At 52.9% G+C, this 19,209-nt stretch overlaps 2 protein-coding genes across 21 annotated transcripts in view; both read right to left on the bottom strand.

The window, feature by feature from the left end:
• Nucleotides 1-4,729, bottom strand: part of PPFIBP1 (PPFIB scaffold protein 1) — a 49,732-nt gene extending 45,003 nt beyond the window's left edge. For 9 of the 16 annotated variants that reach the window (XM_032949306.2, XM_032949313.2, XM_076065456.1 and 6 more), the window contains exon 1: nucleotides 2,830-3,001. The gene's annotated coding sequence lies outside the window, so the exon portion shown is untranslated. Of the gene's footprint in view, nucleotides 1-2,829; nucleotides 3,003-4,704 lie in introns of those variants that run through there. The other 7 variants (XM_076065451.1, XM_076065445.1, XM_076065450.1 and 4 more) reach the window with 2 other exon arrangements.
• Nucleotides 4,730-13,882: 9,153 nt separating this feature from the next.
• OLFML1 (olfactomedin like 1) overlaps nucleotides 13,883-19,209 on the bottom strand; it is a 97,292-nt gene continuing 91,965 nt past the window's right edge. For all 5 annotated transcript variants that reach the window (XM_076065463.1, XM_032949302.2, XM_076065462.1 and 2 more), the window contains 3 exons: nucleotides 18,308-18,671; nucleotides 16,708-16,868; nucleotides 13,883-15,405 (listed from right to left, as the gene is read on the bottom strand). In XM_076065463.1, the coding sequence (XP_075921578.1) occupies nucleotides 14,993-15,405; nucleotides 16,708-16,868; nucleotides 18,308-18,671 (938 nt within the window). In that variant the 3' untranslated portion in view covers nucleotides 13,883-14,992. The remainder of the gene's footprint in view (nucleotides 15,406-16,707; nucleotides 16,869-18,307; nucleotides 18,672-19,209) is intronic.

Raw genomic sequence — 19,209 nt, 5'->3', positions numbered from 1 at the left:
TGGGCACGAAGATCCCAAAGCAACACATTTGTCAACAGACCAGAGGGAGAAAGGATTAGGCTCTGACCACGGAGGGATGCAAAAACTTAGCTAAAAAGGATTGACTAAATTAGTTTTGTCCTCAGAGTGACCTTGAGGGAAAAACATTCCAGAAACAAATATCAGACAGATGGGGCCCATCAATGGTGTCGATTTCATGCAATTGTGAGTTGATTAGGGCGATTACGACGACAATTACGATGAATTCACTCGTAAAAAATGCAAATCAGTTAAACTGACATCACATGAACGTTAACACGACAAATCTATATTAATAAGGAAAACAAACACACAAATGTATTGCCAATCTGTCACGAGGAAATATGTCAACATGTAATCACCTTCCAGCCTTCCATATAAATCCCAAGTTACCCCTAGGATTTCAAATAAATTCTCCCGGGCTACGCCAATTCATTCCACGTCAACACTGGGCAAACAAAATGCTTCACTCCACTATTACATCCTACAGTATGCAATGCCAATCACTATGCCGTTTGTGCAATGCCCGAGACATTAAAACATTGGAATTCTTATATCATGAGACCTCCTGATCCCTTGTAATAAAGGTATCAGTTTTGTTGCCAGATAAAAGGGTAAAACACCTATTATTACATTGGAATTCTGTTACGATATTATTACTCATGTAATGTGTGCGTAATGCCAGTGTAATATTGCTTACTCGAACAGTGTTTCTTAACTCCAGCAGTTCTCATTTTTTTGGACAATCGCCATCCATGTTTTCATGATTAACGACCTCTTCTATTGGCATGAACTAACGCACACTTCATGTACCTGATAGTTGGTAATCATGGAAAGCTCTACCATGAGGGGTCACAAAGGCTGCAGTTGAGGAACGTGAGGCGAGCGTGATTAGAAAACAGGTTTGCAACAATGTCAACCATTTAACATGCAATCACAAATGTCCAACTGTCATCAATGTCATTACAATACGTGTATAAAGCTCATAAAACAGGTTAACGTGCTTGTTTATATATAATGGCCAGTAACACACCTTCAAATATTTACAAAACCGTGAACTGTTGAACGTACTGCCTCCCGTGTTTCGCACTAGGGCGCTCCCTGCCAGAGTGCCAAGTGCTTGAATGGTGATTGCCAAAAAATCCGTATTAACCAGCGTGTTTATGTTCGTCTGCTTTTTTATCAGAGTATTTACCAGGCCTGCTTTACCAATACCACCCATTCATCAATAGTCGCTTGGTAGTTTGCTTGCTAAGACTCACTTTGTGTATGCTTGCCAAAAGGGAACGTGCCCATTCGACTTTTATGATTCATTAAAAATATATTTTTCCGGAGACACTCCCTGTCAGTGGCTGTCAAAATCAGACACTCCCGAGGAAACATGTCTACACGTTGTGATGGGATTCCAAGGCACCTGTAACCTAAAATATGAAATAAGAAAAATGAAAACTAGAACACTGGTGAAACTATTTCAAACAACAAGCTGCGACAGTATGCTGCTTAGAGCGTAGCCTCACATTCTTGGCACGTGTTCAGTGGCCACAACTCCACGTGCTGTGAAACTGTTCTGTAAAACTTACATTAATTTGTTGCTCTCCGTGACATACGGACAATAAGGCAATGTCGAACAGCGCATATAATGGCACACACATTATTATCAAGTCATTAAGGCGCACAAGGCATGAGCCTATAACCACTAGGTTCATGCCGCAGTCTTTGTGTTACACAGTCACGTCTGTGCTTCCCTGATTAAGTGTCCGGTGTGTACTGTCATGGGGCAGCATGCTGTCCGGGAGAGCAGGTGGGGGGTGATGCAGGGAGAAATAGGGGCAGAGACCTTCTAAGGCGGGCAGCCAGGAAGACGACATGGTAGCCGGAGACTGACACGAGGTAAGGGACATCCGGGCGTACGTTTAAAGAAATGAGTCATGAAGACAGGCGATCCAGGGTGACAGACAGGCAGACCAAGGTTGAGTCGACTACCAGACAGAAGAGAAGTAGACACTGCGGGGAGGCAGACAGAGGAGAGAGACAGGGGGAGACCGACAATCCGGGGATGTAGTAGACACGGTACGCAGGTGAATAAGACACACGGGGGAGACGCATATAAGACAGGAGGGGAGAGAAAGAGAGGCGATAAAGAGATGAGGATTTAGACAGGACAGACAGGCAGGAGAGACGAACTAAAAGTCAGGAGCGAGACGGACACGGGGGGCGAGACGGACACGGGGGGCGAGACGGACACGGGGGGCGAGACGGACACGGGGGGCGAGACGGACACGGGGGGCGAGGCGGACACGGGGGGCGACGAGGCGGACAGTGCTCCCGGGCCCGGCCACGCTAGCGCCGTGGCGTCTCCCGCATTCCGCGCATTCCGCTCCGGCCGAAGCGGACTCTGCGTGGCCACGTCTGCTCGAACCAGCCACCAGGGTTAGAGGCCAGGAGACAGGAGACGCCGAGACGCAAACGCGGGACGGAGACGACGCCGAGACGAGGAAGACAAAATCCAGCAAGATACAGACGCAGGCGAACAAGCAGCACCCAGAGTCACCAAGCGAGACTTCGAGAGACAAGACACCAAGAGACATATATCGAGACAACAGACACTGAGACATGGACACAGGAAGACCGATACCGAGGAACGAGAGACGCCAAGAGCCACGGAGACACAGAGCCACAGAGACACCCCCAGGGCTCGGCACCCCCAGGGCCGCGGCTAACGGACCGTGGTGCCTCCCGTTAACGCCCCCCCCCTACCCCCCTTACTCATCCACCGCTCCCTCGCACGCTCCTCGCCAAGCCGATCCGTACCCGTAGATCCGAACGGGCCAGGGCCGCCTTTGTCTCCCTCTCGCCGCCGTAGCCGCCGCCTTAGCCGCCTTTGTATCCCGCGCGTAACCGGCACCGCCCCGCGCCTGACTCCCGCCGCTGCTGTTGCTGCTGCTGGGGCACGTCACCACAAAGCGCAGTGCGGATAGGCGGCGCGGCCTAGGGGAGGCGCCGCCAGTGGTTGGCGATGCGTCACGTGAGGGACCGTGCGCCAATAGGAGGTGCCGGTGCGGAGCGAGGCACGCATGTGCACTAGGAATTGTGAGAGGCGCGGGGGCGGCCTCGGAATAACTCGAGCATGTGATCGTGATGATCGATACGATCAGGCTGATTAATATGATGGCTGTGATCAATACGATTAAGATGATCCGATTGTTTTAATATAATCATTGTGATCGTGATCAACATGATCAAAATAAGTAATATAATATTGATGTTCAATATGAATAATGGTGATCATAATCGATATGATCAGGATAATCTATACGATCAGGGTTATCAATATAATAACGGTAATCGTGACCAATACGATGAGAATGAACAATATGATGATCGTGATCAATATAATTAAGATGATCAGGTTTGATCAATATGATCATGGTGATCATTATCAGGACGATAAATTATTATGATCGTATCGATATGATCATAATGACCAATATGATTATCGTGATCCTATTGATTGACAAAATATTGATCGTTAATATGATTGTGAAGGTGGATCATGTTTGGGTATTATGATGGATTAATTATCATGAATATTTTGATAATATAATTTATGGTGTAAATTATGATGAATATGATCATGATAGATCATACGATCATGAGATTAATCGTTATGAAATACGATAAAGAGTATGTTGCTAATCATTATGATTGCGATGGATCATAGATGATTATGGTTTTGGACAATCTTAATCATGACATCTGTGAAAGAGTTGTATATCTCATCAGATTCCTCCACTCTAAATACAGATTCTGATTATGATTGCAATGAGGAAGTGTATCCAACAGAAGCCTGCTGTTACGGCCCAAATCCCACAATAAAAGTAAAACATGTTTTACCTCATGTTGTAAATCATTAACAATACACGTCACTAGCATGTTGAGGTACCCCCTTATCAGATTGCTGCCCCCTGGGTTGTCTTACAAGGAGATATCTCCTGCTCGAATCGTAATGATTATTACAAGGGCACACGGATGTTTATAATAAAATCATAAATTCCACGAAGCCCCCCTACCTCACATCACTTTAGTTGATCAAAGGTTCCCTCAATGGAGGCTGAAGTTATTCGATTAGACACGATCATAATCTCGATTTAAAGCTTTCGTGACTGCAATGATTCATCTTCTTTGGTTCTTTCGGTAAAGTCACGTAGAATGAGAATAAAATAATAAATTGATAAAATAAAATAACATAATAATATTCTCACGACGTTTCGGCCACAACACAAGCGGCCTTCATCAGGTGAAGGGACGAGACTGTCTGGTAGGACAGCGCTGGTCTGTTATTTTATTTTATCAATTTATTATTTTATTCTCATTCTACGTGACTTTACCGAAAGAACCAAAGAAGACGATCATAATCGTTAACCGCGTGTAATTTCTCAGCAAAAGTGGTAACGTTGGCGCGCCAACGTCGGTCAAACGTTGACATGTTTCCTGGGTTACAACTGTTGCTCAAATGCATCAATTTCCTCCCGTCCCTTCCTTTTATTCGCTGCTGCTGCTGTTGTTGCCCAAGTCGCGACCTCCACGCAGCACGGACCACGGCGAGAAGTAACGACTCGAGGGCCGATTCACAATGAACAATCACGGCGGATTTCACCGCTCCGCAATCCATCCGGCTCAACCCACCTCCGCGTGAAACGACAAAGCCGTGCGAAGCGGACGACGCAGTGTGGTGAGCTCCACGGTCGTCGTGGACTCGTCTCTGCTGCCGCTGCTCATCGTCGTCACCCCATGCCTCTTCTTGCTCCAATCTCTCGGCATCGACGGCGGAGTGAGCGTGGCTCGCTCGACGTGACCCACGGACGCAGGCGCCTTCGTCCGAGGTTGTTCGGGTGGCGGAGCGCTGCGTGAGGGTATTTGGCCTACTCTTCCACGCGGGCCATGCCAGCAGCGCGGCGACAGAAGGGTTGTGAGTTCATGGATTACATCAGCGGTCGGCGAGCAATATAACAACAAGAAGAACCATTTTTTTGTTGTTGTAGAATTCGGTCAAATAAAACCCCCTACAAAAACTAAACATCTCAAGAGCCGCCAATGCAACGAGAATTCTTCACGGCGGTCCTGAATAAAGAACGTCACGAAGTGGTCCTTGAAGAGCCGCAGGTCGGCGACCCCTGGGTTACACCTCTATGGACAACTCTCTCATTTACTCCTATAGCGTGGCGGAACTCGCCTAAGAGATGATTATTGAATGTTTGTTTACCCAGGAGAGCCTCACGGAGTATCAAGACTATTTTTCAGGAGGGTCTTGCTCAGTGTTCACGGACGAGAGCGATGTTGCTGCTGCTGCCCGTAGTCCCAAGGGAGTAATGTGCAGGCTACGTTCCAGAATTGGGATGTTTAGCGAATTCCAATGACGTTGCGTGGTTCGTTTTAGCTATGTGGTGGGAGAACTCGAAGAAGCCGCAGAACGACCATGCAGAACAGAGGCAGAGAGAGAGAACACGCAAACTAGCACACGGAGAGGCGCCCCACTCGGACATTGAACCTGGGTGCTTCTTGCTGTGAGGCACGAGTGATATCACACTACACCACCACCACCACCACGCCGCACCAAGATGATGATGATGTAGTCCCTGTCGAGGCACAGAGGGCGCTACAAGCCCAGGAAACAATGAGCTTTCTCCAAATATACCATGGCGCTATTAATTAATCACCACTCCCACGGTCGTAGCCTGCACCACACACATTTCACACAAAATAATATTCGTCAATTACACCGCCCTAAAACATATTTCTAATAATATATTCCATTCAAGGCCACGCAGTGTTATTGACGAATACGTTGAGTTTGTTGTTGTTCATTGTGCTTGTGCACCACTTAAAAAGCAGCACCAGCATCACCAAAGAATGTGTTTAGTTTAAAACACTCCGATTTAACAGCTCGGTGTTTGAGAATCGAAGGAGTGGTGAGCACACTCACTGCAACCATGAACCCGGCCGCGGCTAACATCAGTGGCGAGTGACATCAACAACTACCCCGGAGCCTTCTTCCCTCCGCTCCCCTTCACCAAGCTGCCCAACGCGGTGAAGTATGGTCAAGTAGGAATGAACTCCCACGAGAAGCTCGGCGTGGGGAGGCCTTCATCCAGCGGTGGATTGATCACAGCTGATAATGATTATTGCCACCGTACTGCAAGCAGTGTCTGTCAGGAGCCGTTGCTGGAATAACGCGTGCCTGTCTGCCTGTATGCATGTTGAACTTCTTTCACGCCATACGTAGCCAACCGTGGTCATCGTAGGTGCGGGGCAAGGACAACAAACGTCGGTCTGCATTCCTGTGGGACATTTTAAAATTCCCCGAAATGAGAGCATGGTCTGACAGCACTAGTATGGTATAATGAGAGTGCGTAATGAGTTACTTCACTCACAAATATGATGATGAGTGGGAGGAAGAATTCAATCTGTTGTATTTTAATGAAAGGAGGGGTGGTGAAGCAGTTAGCACACTACTATACTATTTTTTATACGATTTTCAAACTACTTTTATTTTACCAGGTAAGGCCCACTGAGCTACATAGCTCTTTTTCAGAAACGACCTGGTCACAAATGATAGCTCAATGAAGTGGCTTATCGCGTGAAATTATATAGCAGCCAAATACTCTAAACGCATGTTGATTATAAATGTGGAGGGAAACCCCGGAGGACCCAGAGAAAATCCACGCGATCATGGAAATAACATGCAAACTTGGACCCACGACATCCTGTATATCAGGCGAGGTAGTGAACATATCGCTGCCGTGGCGCCCTCACTGCGCTATGAACCCGAAGATCTGAGTAGATCGATTCCTGGTCACGACTAACATCAGAGTGATATATGACCCTGTTCTGTGTCCTGGACTCCCCCGACCACCACCACACCGCTTTTCTACACCAACTCGCACTGACCAACATGGTGAAGTATGGTCAAACAGCCCCCTTGACCGACGCGGAATGGGCAAAGGAGCTTTCATCCAGCAGTGTGTTCACAAAAGTCTGCGTGAAATAATTGTATTACAATTATTTAGCAACATTCCAGACGTGCGTTATTGATGTGTATAATATAACCGCCGAGGGCGATTGTATGTAAACGTCTCTGCCCGGGGGCAGTGTCCTTCACCCCGAGCCTGCACGTGGGTGTTGGCACTCGCTCGCACGCTGACGCCAACTCCGCCGGACTCTCTCTGAGCTGGCAGAGAAGCTCTGCTTCCTTCTCTTCGCCACGGTGGGTGGGCTGAGAATGGCAGTCCTTACGACCAGGGTGCTCGTCCAACCGAGGAGATGGAGCGATGAAATCAACTCGGACGCAGGCGCTGGGTGGATTGTTACATTGCAGAACCGTAAGAAATGGCGAAGGCTTGTCGAGGCACTTCTTCATCCAACAGTGCATTGATGATGGCTGGTGATGATGATGGGTGAGACGAGCTGACTGTGATGGGATCTACAATGTTAAACGCACATTTGTCCGTGTGAGTAATGTGACAACTCCAGGTGACTCGAGGACACAGTCAACAGGGGGGGGACTAAACCAACTAACAACCCCCTAGAGTAGGAGGGGGTGCTGGGCCGTCCTCTGCTGAAGACTCAGCCCCACTTATGCATTGTTACAGTCACGTGTTTATTTAACATTGTCTCTCGTGGCCCCTGCTTTGATGTATGCATCCCTGAAAGCGAGGTCACTCCGCATGGTTACCACCTGACAAATGCGGGGCAGAAATAATTCCACATCCTCAGCGTCAAACTCCACGAGTGGGATGGGCCTCGGAGTAGAACCACGGGGGGAGATTACGAGGCGTCGACTGCGTAGCTGCTGCGGGGACTGGCAGGAAGGAAGGAAGCGACGGCGAGGTGCAGTGGTGGCATCAGCGACATTGTCCGCGATGACCTTTTTAACTCTGAATTTGGCAGGGGCCACCGTTGTTGATTATTCGAGTGGGGGTACGATTCTATAGTGGGGGGATTGCGGGGCTACCCACGTCCGTAACATAGAATCACTCCTGCATGTGACAGCACCAATCGTTAGTGGCGCGTCAGTCAGCCGCGGCATTATGAAGCGGAGGTGACCGCTTCAATAGCTCTGGCCGTGATGGATGAGCCGCTATATTTACTGGAGGCTCAGTGCACAACGGCTCGTAAAAAATAATAAAAAATAATAATAAAAACACCAAAAAAACCTGGCAGGCCGCCCTTTTTGTTAATAAGAAATCCTTAAAACGAATTCTCTGGCCATGCATCAACATCACCCACCCTACCCCAAATAAAAATAGAAAAAATGGAAAAGAGAATAAATAAATAAATAACAGCGAAGCAGCTGCTGCATCGGAGCCGAGCCGAGTCTCGAGTCCCAACCCAAACCCGCGGTTTGCGTCGCCAGGCAAAGCAGATGGGGCTGGGACTGGCGCTGTTCCGTGCCCTTGGCACTGCGCCCCGCTTCCGTCTCATGTAATGCACTTATGCTTCGCATCTACAATCCTCGTGTGCTTAAGGAAGGAAAGCCCTTCAGCATCATTAGCATCAGCCTTGTTCAATCCACTGCTCGATGAAGGCCCCGCCTTCTCCCCACAATTGTCGCCATTCCTCACAGTCCCATGATGCCGCAATCTCGCTTCTGTGCCCGAGCTGATCCCATCTCTCGATCTATCCGCGGTGGTATTCTTACGCCTGCGTGTTTCCCACCTTTGTCTGTCATTCTGTCGCCAGTCTTGACCACCGATCATCATCATCCCCTTTAGCCGTGACGTGTCTTGCCCAAGCCCACTTAAGTGCTTTCGCAGTCCATATGACGCCTGTCTCTGATTTGCTTTCGCTCTGTTCCGCGTGTTGCTCTCAGCGTAAATTCCCAGCACGCATGCTCTCCCATGCTCATTTCCATACTTCCCCAGCTCGTGCCCCATTTTTATTGTCTACGCGTGTGGGGAAACCGGAGTACCAAGAATAAAAGCTACGCGTACGAGGGATCAACCACTCTATCCCATACAGGTAGAACAGATGATATAAGTCCGCACTTTGCCGGAGCACTTTCTCTTGGCGAGCCAGGCAAGATATGGCACTTACCTCCTCGACACCCAGGGGAATGGAGTTTCGCAAACATCTGTGTGTGATCCACCAACCCTTGCTGCTGCCTCCACAGCGCTGGATTACTGGCAGCAGCAACGTGCAGCACAGCCATCGTCAGTCTAACACGCAGCAGGAGGCTTTCGGTACCAAATAGTATCCACAGTCGAGGTTGTTGGGTTAGATCGCGTAACACCTTCCTAATTGGCTGTGTCGGGGTTAACGACACATTTATATTTACGCGATCTAACTAAACAAATAACTCTATTATGGATAGCCATCACCGCGACGCGGCACACACACCACATACGCACTGACAGGACTCACACGTGGAGGTCTGTGATAGTCACGCTTACCATGGAATGTCTACATCGTATACGGACACAGAGTCGGCCCCGACGTTGGAAACGTTCCCATTTCGATCACACGCGCCACCTGCGCCTATGAGGCCAGCACCAAATGTCCCAGGGTGCGGTCGATCTCGGCGTCATCTCAGAAGCTAAGCAGGTATGGGGGCCTGGACAGTGCTTGGATGGGCGACCAGCAGGCGTTGTGGGCAATAATCCCACAACGCACCCACTCCCCCCAACACATTCACCAACCCGTACGGAGCAGCAGTGGGTTTAAACAATGGCTGCGCTTGTACACGTGGGTCCCTCTAGCGTGGGGAGAATGTCATCCAGTATTGGATGGATAATCATCATCATCCATGGTCAATCCACTGTTGGATGAAAGCCTCCCCAACCGACCGCCATCACTCGAACTCCCCGTGACGCAACAATCCACCTGCACACGAACTGTTCCCATCGTCCAGTCGCCGCGGCAGACGTCCTCTCAGATACATTCCATTCCTTGGCTGCAAGACCGTCATTTTTCACCATCAGCCCCTCATGGGCTCTCGATGTAATCCCAAGGAAACACCTCGCTAATGGGTATAACAGGCATCAATTCATTATCATTAATATTGAAGGCATGCTTCCGAGCACTAGAGTCATGTTGGGCAGCAGTACAGAAGCAATGCGTATGCATGGAGTTCTTTTCTTGTGTTGTTAATGACCGTGGTTATGAATTCTGGCATAGCAGGAAGGAGGCAGTGTGTAAATCATTGTTTGTGTATCACGTCTCACAACTGAGTAAACACGCTCCTGAGACTGCCACAAAGTTAAAGATCCCCCGTATAGCCTAAACAGCCTGCTGGGGCAACGTGTTGTTCGCGAGCACCTATAATGAAGGCCGGCACGACGCGAGAGGAGCTGGTGTTGTACCACGCCAGGTTGTCTACCTCTCCGCAGTTCTTGCTGATGTTTACGCACTGCTCTAGGTACTCATTTAAGGCTGAGTCGACCTGGGCGAGGGCCAGGACTGGTTCAGACACTGACTGGCATTGGCCTCAGATCGCCGAGATTGTAGAGCAGTGCGCTGACCACTACACTACCGCTCCCCGATCCACACGCACGCGGGTACGGCGGGGCGCAGGGTTGTTTGAGGTCGGGGTAAACAACGAAAGCACACACAACCGCCGCTTCCTTACAGTGGAGCATAGCGGTGGGGGTGGGTTGATTAATTAATTAAACCCCGGGGATGTGAACCCGTCCGTCCTCACCCACACCTCGCGACCATTTTGACCCCGCGCGCTTCTTCCGCTGGCGCGCCGACTGCTGGGGCGGACAGCGCCCGGGGAGCGCTCGCGGAGGGCAGTGGCGGAGAGAGGCGCTTGCTTTGGTGATGCTGCTGCTGCGTTGGCCGTGGTGGTGCACAATCACAAACAACAACAACACTCAACGTATTCATCAATAATTACTGTGTGGCCTTTCATGGAATATATCGATATAATTGGCAATTTTTTTTAAAAAAGCAGTGTTAATGCTGAATAGTATCCGTTTGTTTGCGTGTGAAATGTGTGTGGTGCAGGTCACTACTAGCGATGGTGTTAATTAAAACAACAAAACGCAACACGGTCGTCAGTAGTACTGTGGCCATCAAAATCACAAGAATATAGCAGGTGGCGTTTCGGGCAATGGCCCTTTTTCAGTCTTCTTCGTACACCTCAAGTTGATTTAGAGCAGCGGCTGGAATTGAAGCAATTGGCGGGACCCCGGGGTCCCATCACTGCCCTGGGGTGGGAAAAACCGCGTAGCGACACGAGTCTTGCCTTACCGACAACAAAACTAGTGTCAATCGATTGGCCTCATCGAGAGCTACTCGGGGCACTAAGTTTCGTAAAAAGTTGAAAAATTACACAAACACGTTAAATTCACTGCCTGGGGGGCAGGCTCGCCTTGGCAAAGAAGCTGAGGATCGACGACTGACCGGAGGGCGTCGTCGCCGCGCGCGACTGCGGCGGACGCCCCCGGGCTTGCGTTTGGCTGGTGGGGTGGCGCCCATCGTGTCGATCGTCACCTGCTGGCGCTTGTTGGCGCCAGTCTGGGCGAGCGGCGCGTTGCTGTTGGGATCACGAGTGGCCGGACTGAAAAATAATAATTATTGACCTGATTTTTGCGGGACCCCGGGGTCCCGCAAAATGATTAAATTGTCCACTGAGGTGGTTGAGCTAGATGGTGACGTCAGGAGTAGTGGAGTGATGGATCATCGCTGTGGTGACGTCTCGTTATAGGTTCAACGATTCTTTTCTGGGTAGTGACCAAAATCTCCGCATACTGACCGGAGGTTAATGTTCTATTCATGCATCATCATGTTTGTTGTCCTTCCCCCGCACCTCCGATTGGCACGGTTGGCTACGCACGGTGCGAAAGAAGTCCAACATAAATCATCATAATCAGGTATCCGCATCTGTCACAATTTATTCGCAGTACAGAAAGGCCTCCCTGTACTGTGGAGGGCCATTGCTCGAAACGTCAGCGACTATATTCTTGCCATTTCGAAGGCCACACTGCTGTTGACGAGCGTGCCGCTTGTGGCGTTGTCAGCGGCTCGCCGAGTGACGGGGCGGTGATGGAGCGAGCGGTGGTGTTGCTGTCAACTCGTCGCCACGCGCTTGCTCGCCGCCGGCAACTCGGGACACTCGCAGTGCGACGCCGTCAGAGTCGCTCGCCTGCGGCCTCTTCACGAGACAACTCGCCCGTCGACCGCCATGGACCCCAGGTTCCTAAAGACAATACCGAGGCTAATCGGCAAACGTTCGTATGTTGAACTTTTTTCCCGCACCGTACGTAGCCAACCGTGCTAATCGGAGTTGCTGAACGAGGAAGCCCATCACGGAAGAACGTTTTATGCAGGCTGCGAACGAATCACAGCTGATGTGTCTGTCTCTCACTGCTGCTGGCTGGCGGGATTGCCACACCTTCAGTTCTTTTGAGTTGGTAATCTACATAAGGCCACCAGTGGCTGTGTAGATCTTCAACGTGTCGTGAGGAACACCGCTGTGATGTAAATAAACGCCTGATTCGCTGCCCCCACAGTTTGGCCCACGGGGACCTCTCCTGCTCCAGCGCGAGGGAGCGAACGCGTGCCAGGGGTTTGAAACATAAACACCGCGAATTCACCGCCTCCGGGAATCAAAACAATGCCACTTTGAAACGCGCTCAATCTCCTATAGATAGTTCGAATCAGAGGCGTCAGGAGGAACCACAGACACTCGCGAAGGCAGCGATGCGGCGAACCGGCCCCAACACCAACGGCAGGGCAGTGCTATGATTACATGATATGTGTGTATGTTGTTGCTGTGCGCGTCTCCCGATGGGACGAAATAGCAGCGAAATCCCCGCGTTGGATATCGCGGTCGTGCCCCACGTCTCCCCGACATGTGTTCGCGTCGTACCGACTCAGCGAGGCTTCCCTGGGTAAACAAAAGCGATCAATCAAAAAGGGAAATAAATAAACAAACGTAAGTGCATGCTGCACTGCGTGGAATATTTACGGCGCATACGCGGAATTTATAGCCGGGTGTTTGGTGACTCGCCGCCGCGAGTGGCCCGGCGGAGTGCGTGGGAGCACGCGCCGAGTGGCAGATCAGCCACACCCGGGGAGGTTGGGGTGCCCGACGAGCGACTACAGATGGGGTCCGTGGGGGTCCGTGGGACCAGAGGAGTTGTTTCCGCTCTACCCTTCTACCCACTTGGCTCAGCGGTAGAGCGAGCCGCTCGCAATCGAACGATTTCGAGTTCACGTCCCATCATCTCTCGGGAGTCGATAAAACAAGCATCACTTGTGGTAAACGCCAACGGTGGTTGTCCTTCGGGAGAGACTCTCCCCCGTCATAGGAATGTGGAATGTTCACCACTGTCTCCGGACGACAAAACAGGAGATGAGCACCGACTGACTTATTGCTGATGCGAGGACAGCGATTATCTCGGCTGTATGACGACGATGACGTCAAGCCACGTAACTCCTGGCTCGGGACTCCGAGTACTGGAGCGTTCCGTGGCCAGCACCGACTCGGCGTCGACGTCGCCTTGCTGACGGGGGATAAGCACCGACTCAGAATGGCCGTGGATGTGTTTTTTTTTGTCTGAAGCGTTGCGGGTGCCCCTTAGCCATCGATATACACTGCGGGGGCGTCGGAACCCGCAGGACACGCGCAGTGGCTGCGCCCCTTGTTTTTCACATGTGCGTGGAGGCGCGCACACGCAACGCACACATTCACGCACGTGCTCACGCGCATGCACATACACGTATGCGCACGCACACATGCGCGCAAGCATGCACACACGCACATGCACACACACGCGCATGCACGCGCACACAAGAGCCGGCGTCCGCCGATGCTGTGCCGCGCGCGGTGGTAAAATATAACCACGTGCTGACCAGCTGAAAGGCTTCCCTATCTTTAATCGCAGGAAATCAAAACCTCGTCGCTGTACGGAGACGGGGCCGATACAAAGACGGTACACTCGAAATATATCCAGACGAATAAGCATCGACAATAAACAACGCGTGGCAGGAAGGGGGCAGAATGGGGGGTGAACGGCGAAATACAAATCCCAGCCGCTCCCCATCCACCTCGCCATGTCGGCCATACTTCACCACACGGGCCAGTGTGGGTTGGGAACGGGTGAGGGAGGAGCTGGAGCGCGTGTGATGGCACACGCCACGGATGTGAGCCGTGGCCGGGAATCAAATTCGGGTTGCCGGTTTCCGAGTGCGGCGAGCTAACCACTTCTCTCTTTTATGAATCCTTTAAGGCGGATAAAGCCCAACATTTGCATACAGAGTGTGAACGCACAGCTTTGAATTCAGCTGTTGGGGGGGGGGGGAGGTGAATTGTGAACAAGAACGCACGAGGGGGTGGGGGAGGAGGGCGGCAAGGGCTGCGCGAGTCGCGTGGAGAGACGCGGGGCGGGGAGACCGTGCAGCTCCAATGGCCCCGTGGGCGCCAGCCCCTGGGTGCCCCCCCTCCTCGCAGTCCGGCCCTGCACCCCACCCCTCCCCCCTGTAACTCGGACGCCGCCCTGCGAGAGGTCTGCAGAGATTCTTCTTCTTCTGCTCCTCGTGAGTTTTATTGGCAACGGAGATGGATGAAATCGGGGGACAAATATAAAAGGAAGCTAAGATTACAAAAGTTTTAAAAAATGTTACGAGATAAAAATAAACATCACATTCGCACAGCGGCTGGCGGTGCCGCAGGGCGATGCGAGGTTTCACTTGGCGCCTCTCACACCGCGCAGCACGGAGAGTCCTTGCCGAGGCGATTGCTGGCACTCGGGGTGGGGGAGCACGGTGAAAGGAAAAACACGAGGCCCCCCAGTCCAGCACTCTGTCCCTGCCTTCCCCCCCGTCTTTGTCTCCAGCCGGCCCGTGGGCGCTGGTGCAGCTGCACCGCTTGTACACTCCGTGGCTACGCTACCGACTCCTCGTGCGGGGCCCACGGTCCACGCAGATGCACGAGCAGTCGCGCCATCCACGCCCCCCGCAGGCCGCACGCTCACAGCCCCGTCTTCTTGGCGAAGCCGAGCTTGTACAGCGCCTGGTAGCCGTCGGCCCAGGCGTAGAGCTGCCGCTCGCGCCGGTTGTAGTGCAGCGAGGACAGCGGCGGGGCGCCGGCGGTCGGCGCCGGGAAGGGCACGAGGTGCGCCCGGTCGCCAACTCCACCGCCCCCTCCCGTGGTGGCCGTCTCCGGGTCGAAGGCGCAGGCGACCCAGGGAGCGCCGCGGTCTCGCGTCGCCGCGTACACCACGTGCAGGCTCCCGCACACCACGAATGCGGCCTGGGCGCCGCGGCTGGGGCACGGGGTGCGCCAGCTGGCCTCCACGCGCAGCCCGCCCGCCGGGGAGCTGGCGTCCAGCTTGGACAGCACGAGGTCTCCGCCACCTTCCGGCTCATCGCCGCCGTCGTCTCCTGCGGTGGGGGTCGCGGAAGAAGGAGATGAAGGGGGCCCTCGTGTGAGGGCTGCTGCCGACCGATAACCACTTCCTGGGAGCCTCAGCAGGGATGCGTGCTCAGCGTCTGGCTCGTTATCAAAATCAGTGGCATCTACAGGAGATTATACAACGTTTAAATCCATTCCCCGTGTTTAATGCACACGCCGTACAACATGTTTGGAATCGACAGGCGTAAAGTTGGACTTACGAACAAATCGACTTACGAACAGACCTCTGGAACCTAACCCGTTCGTAAGTAGAGGAGTCCCCGTACACTCCCTCCGCCAGCCGCGCCCACTCAGCCACGAGCCCCATCCATGGCTCGAGGGGACTGTGGGCCCCGCGCGTCACTCCGACTAGAAGGGCCCCCTCAAGCACCCGTGGGGGCTCACCTCCTAGGTAAGGGTCCCCATGATGGCAGCGAGGAATCTCTGCGCTATGCAGTGCGAGACGTGCAGGGTTCAAGCCCACGCACCTGCAAGGTCACCCAGTGGCAGCCCCAGTCGCTGTGCGAGCGTGTCGTGAATTTAATATATTTTTTTACCTTTTTAAATCTGACTATTATTTTCCGTTTCCCCAGATTTCACGTGTTTTCGAGTCGTTTGGCACGATGTCCGACGTTTCGCTCCACGTCCTGGGAGCTTCCTCAGGAACTGTTTGTATTAGGTTGACCCGCGTGTTTGGTCAGCTTCTCTTCGATTGCCAGTTCCTGAAGAAGCACTCGGAGCGTGTAAGGAAACGTCGGACAGCGTGCACGTGGCGCGACCCGGAGACGCGTGGAAGAGCCACTGGAGACGGTTTGTAGCGAGGCCCGAGTTGCCACCCCGTTTCGTGCTGAAGAGACCCACAATGCCACGCTGGTGGGTACGCCTTTGATTGGCTACTTATTGCAATGTCTTGGATGTTTGATGTGTTTTCGATGAGACTAAGGAGCCCCTAAACAAATCGCCATGATAATAATACTGTCATATATTTTGCTACCAAAGCTTCGTTGAGCGTCAACTCCTTTCTCACGAGGGTCCTGCACTTAGAGGTAAGAAAGTCCATGCATGAGGGATGAACTCAGCACTGCCATCTACTGGCCACGTGGGGACTCCTCTTGGTGGATGCGGGTGGGGGGGAAGACAAAGGCGGTCGAGCGTGGTGCTGGCCACCACCACCACTTTCCTCGTGCGCCGTTGCGGCCTTCACAGATGCCCGCTAAACGACACTTGCCCTAGCAGCCCGTGTGAGCCACACGGGGGACCTTTGCCTCTTGTGTGCGTCGCGGTGGCGTTACCATCCGTGTGGGTGTCGTCGTCGTCCTCGCTCTCCGCGGGCACCGCGTGCAGCGCCCAGAGCCCGTGCTCGTCCACTGCGAGGTCGATGGCCGTGAAGGGGGCGAGCTCGTACACGGGGACCCTCCCGGCTCCGCGCACGAGAACACGGCCAACCACCGCACTGCGCGGGGGGAGTGGAGCGGGGGGGGGGGGGAAGGGGAGAGTTGGGGGTGGCGATGCAGGGGTGGGAGAGGGGCGGGGGATGCGTGGGAGGAAGGGGGCCGCACATGGGGATAGGGGCCACGGGGGGATGGAGGCTCGTGGGAGGCATACGGACGGGGAGAGGTACGGGGATGGAGGGGCCACGTGGGGGGGGGGGGGGGGGACGTGAGTTATGAGCCGAGCGCCTCGTGCGCTGAAAGCTCTCTCACGGTGACGCACGGACAGATATTTCTGACCGTGATCAAAATTATCAATACGATGCCTAACCAGAGCGATCGCGCCTAACCCTAACCGTGTAGTTCCATGTTTCAAGTGTATTGTGTGACCATGGTGGGAACCCTAGAGACCAGGACAGAGTCTCAATAGCGAGAGTGACCTGGGGCACCGAAACGAGAAATGCAATCGCAAAGAAACAAGAAAAAGGAAGAAAATGGAAATGAGAGAAAAAAACAAACAAATAAAAATCAGAACAGCTAAAAATGTGCAATGATCATCTCTGTTGGGGGCTATATGCCATATTCTTTGGGTTTTTCGGTAAAGTTACGTATAACAAAACATCCAGGACATTTTGTTCTTCGTGACTTTACCGAAAGACCCAAAGAATATGAATTCCTGCAGTCACGAAAGCTTTAAGTCAAGGCTATATGCCACTTGTGGAAATTCCACATTCCTCTAATGGGTGCAAGTCTGCCCGTAACTCTCACGATAATTACAGTTCCTTGTCACTCCACTGCTGGATGAAGGCCTTCTCACGCCGTGTTCGGTGTCTGTTTGCCCGTGGCTTATCGCCCTCGTCGGTGCGTGGTGGTAAAGGGAGGAAGGCCTAGGGCTGGTTGAGAAATCTCGTCCCCCGCCAGAAATCAAACTATGATCTCGTGGTTTAGAGAGCAGTGCTCTATCACTCACTACAGCCACGGTTAAACCCAGAGCTTAACTTCAGCCGGGTGTGTCCAGGACAGCAACACAAAAACGATATCGGCACCTGGCACGCCACATCCACCATGCCTCTGGCTATGGCCGTGGCTGCTCGCTGCGTGCCACCGACTTGAGTCTTCCAGCTAGCCAAAACAAAATCTGCTGAGAGATTAAACACCGGTTGTGCCCCAAAATCTAGCTTCAACAATATCATAAACCTCAACACGACGCACAGCATTTCAATCTCACAATGTGAATGTTCGCGGTTGTGCTGCTCTACAGCTCTCCGATGCGCTTTTGGGTCCTGCCGCGTGTCGTTCGCCACCGATAGCCGACGTTTGGCTCCACGTGCTGTCTGAGCTTCTTAAGGAGAGCTCAATATCGAGGTCATCGCGAGGGAACGACGCGATGGCACGAGGGGAGAGCGGCACAGCGCACAGGATCCTGACGCGTCGGTGACACCAAGCACGGCGGCGCTCGCACCTCTTGGCCAGGTCGTAGCGCAGGATCTCGTTGGTGCTGTCGCGCCGGTGGTAGTAGACCGAGCCGGCGTACACGACGGCGCCCGTGCCGCGCCAACCGGACGGGAGGCGCAGCAGCTCCCCAGTCGCGGCCTCCGCCTCCCCCTGCTGCCGCCGCTGGCCGGGCCGCGTGGCGGTGGCCCCCCGGTGCAGGCCCGCGAACGCCTTGGTGCTGGCGTAGGCGGTGGCGGTGCCGCCCTCGGTGCCGTCGAACAGGAAGAGGCGGTGGACGTCCACCGCGGGGTCCTTGAGCCACGCGCCGTGCGGCGAGCCCCAGCGCTTCACCGTCTTCACCGACTTGACGCTCGCCAGCGTCACGTTGCACTCTGTAAGGCCGGGGTTGACGCACTCAGTTTGGTCTCGCGTTTTAGACCGCGGCGCGCGACTGCGAATGTCGGTGATGCACAGGTGGGGTTGGTGCTCACTCACAGCACCTGCCGCACCAGTCCGTGTGGTTACACGGGGGATATTTGATCTTTGTTTGTATGTATGTGTGTACCCATTACGTATGTGGAGACATTTGTTTGTATGGCGAGCGATGACGAAGTGGTCAGTGCACTGCACTAGAAACCCTTCTCACGACCCATAAAGTGGCAAAATTTGAACCGGTCCTGGCCCTCGCCTAGGTCAACTCAGACTTAAATAAGTACCTGGTGTGGTGTGAAAAACACCAGCACTGGGGAAACAATTGCGACCGCGTGTGGTTCCGTTCCACACCACCCCGTTGTGGGCCATAGCAGTCTCAATAGGTGCTCGCGAACAGCACTTGCCCCTACATCCTGTATAGGCTATATGGGGGACCTTTGCATTTGTATAATGTGTGTATGCGTTTAACAACTGCGGCACATTGTCCCTCCCCGGTTA

This window comes from Petromyzon marinus, chromosome 7 (genome assembly GCF_048934315.1).
Source record: "Petromyzon marinus isolate PM22_M1 ecotype Great Lakes invasive population chromosome 7, UKy_Petmar_22M1.pri1.0, whole genome shotgun sequence".
Lineage (NCBI taxonomy): Eukaryota > Metazoa > Chordata > Hyperoartia > Petromyzontiformes > Petromyzontidae > Petromyzon > Petromyzon marinus.
This window is presented reverse-complemented; position numbering and strand designations above follow the sequence as displayed.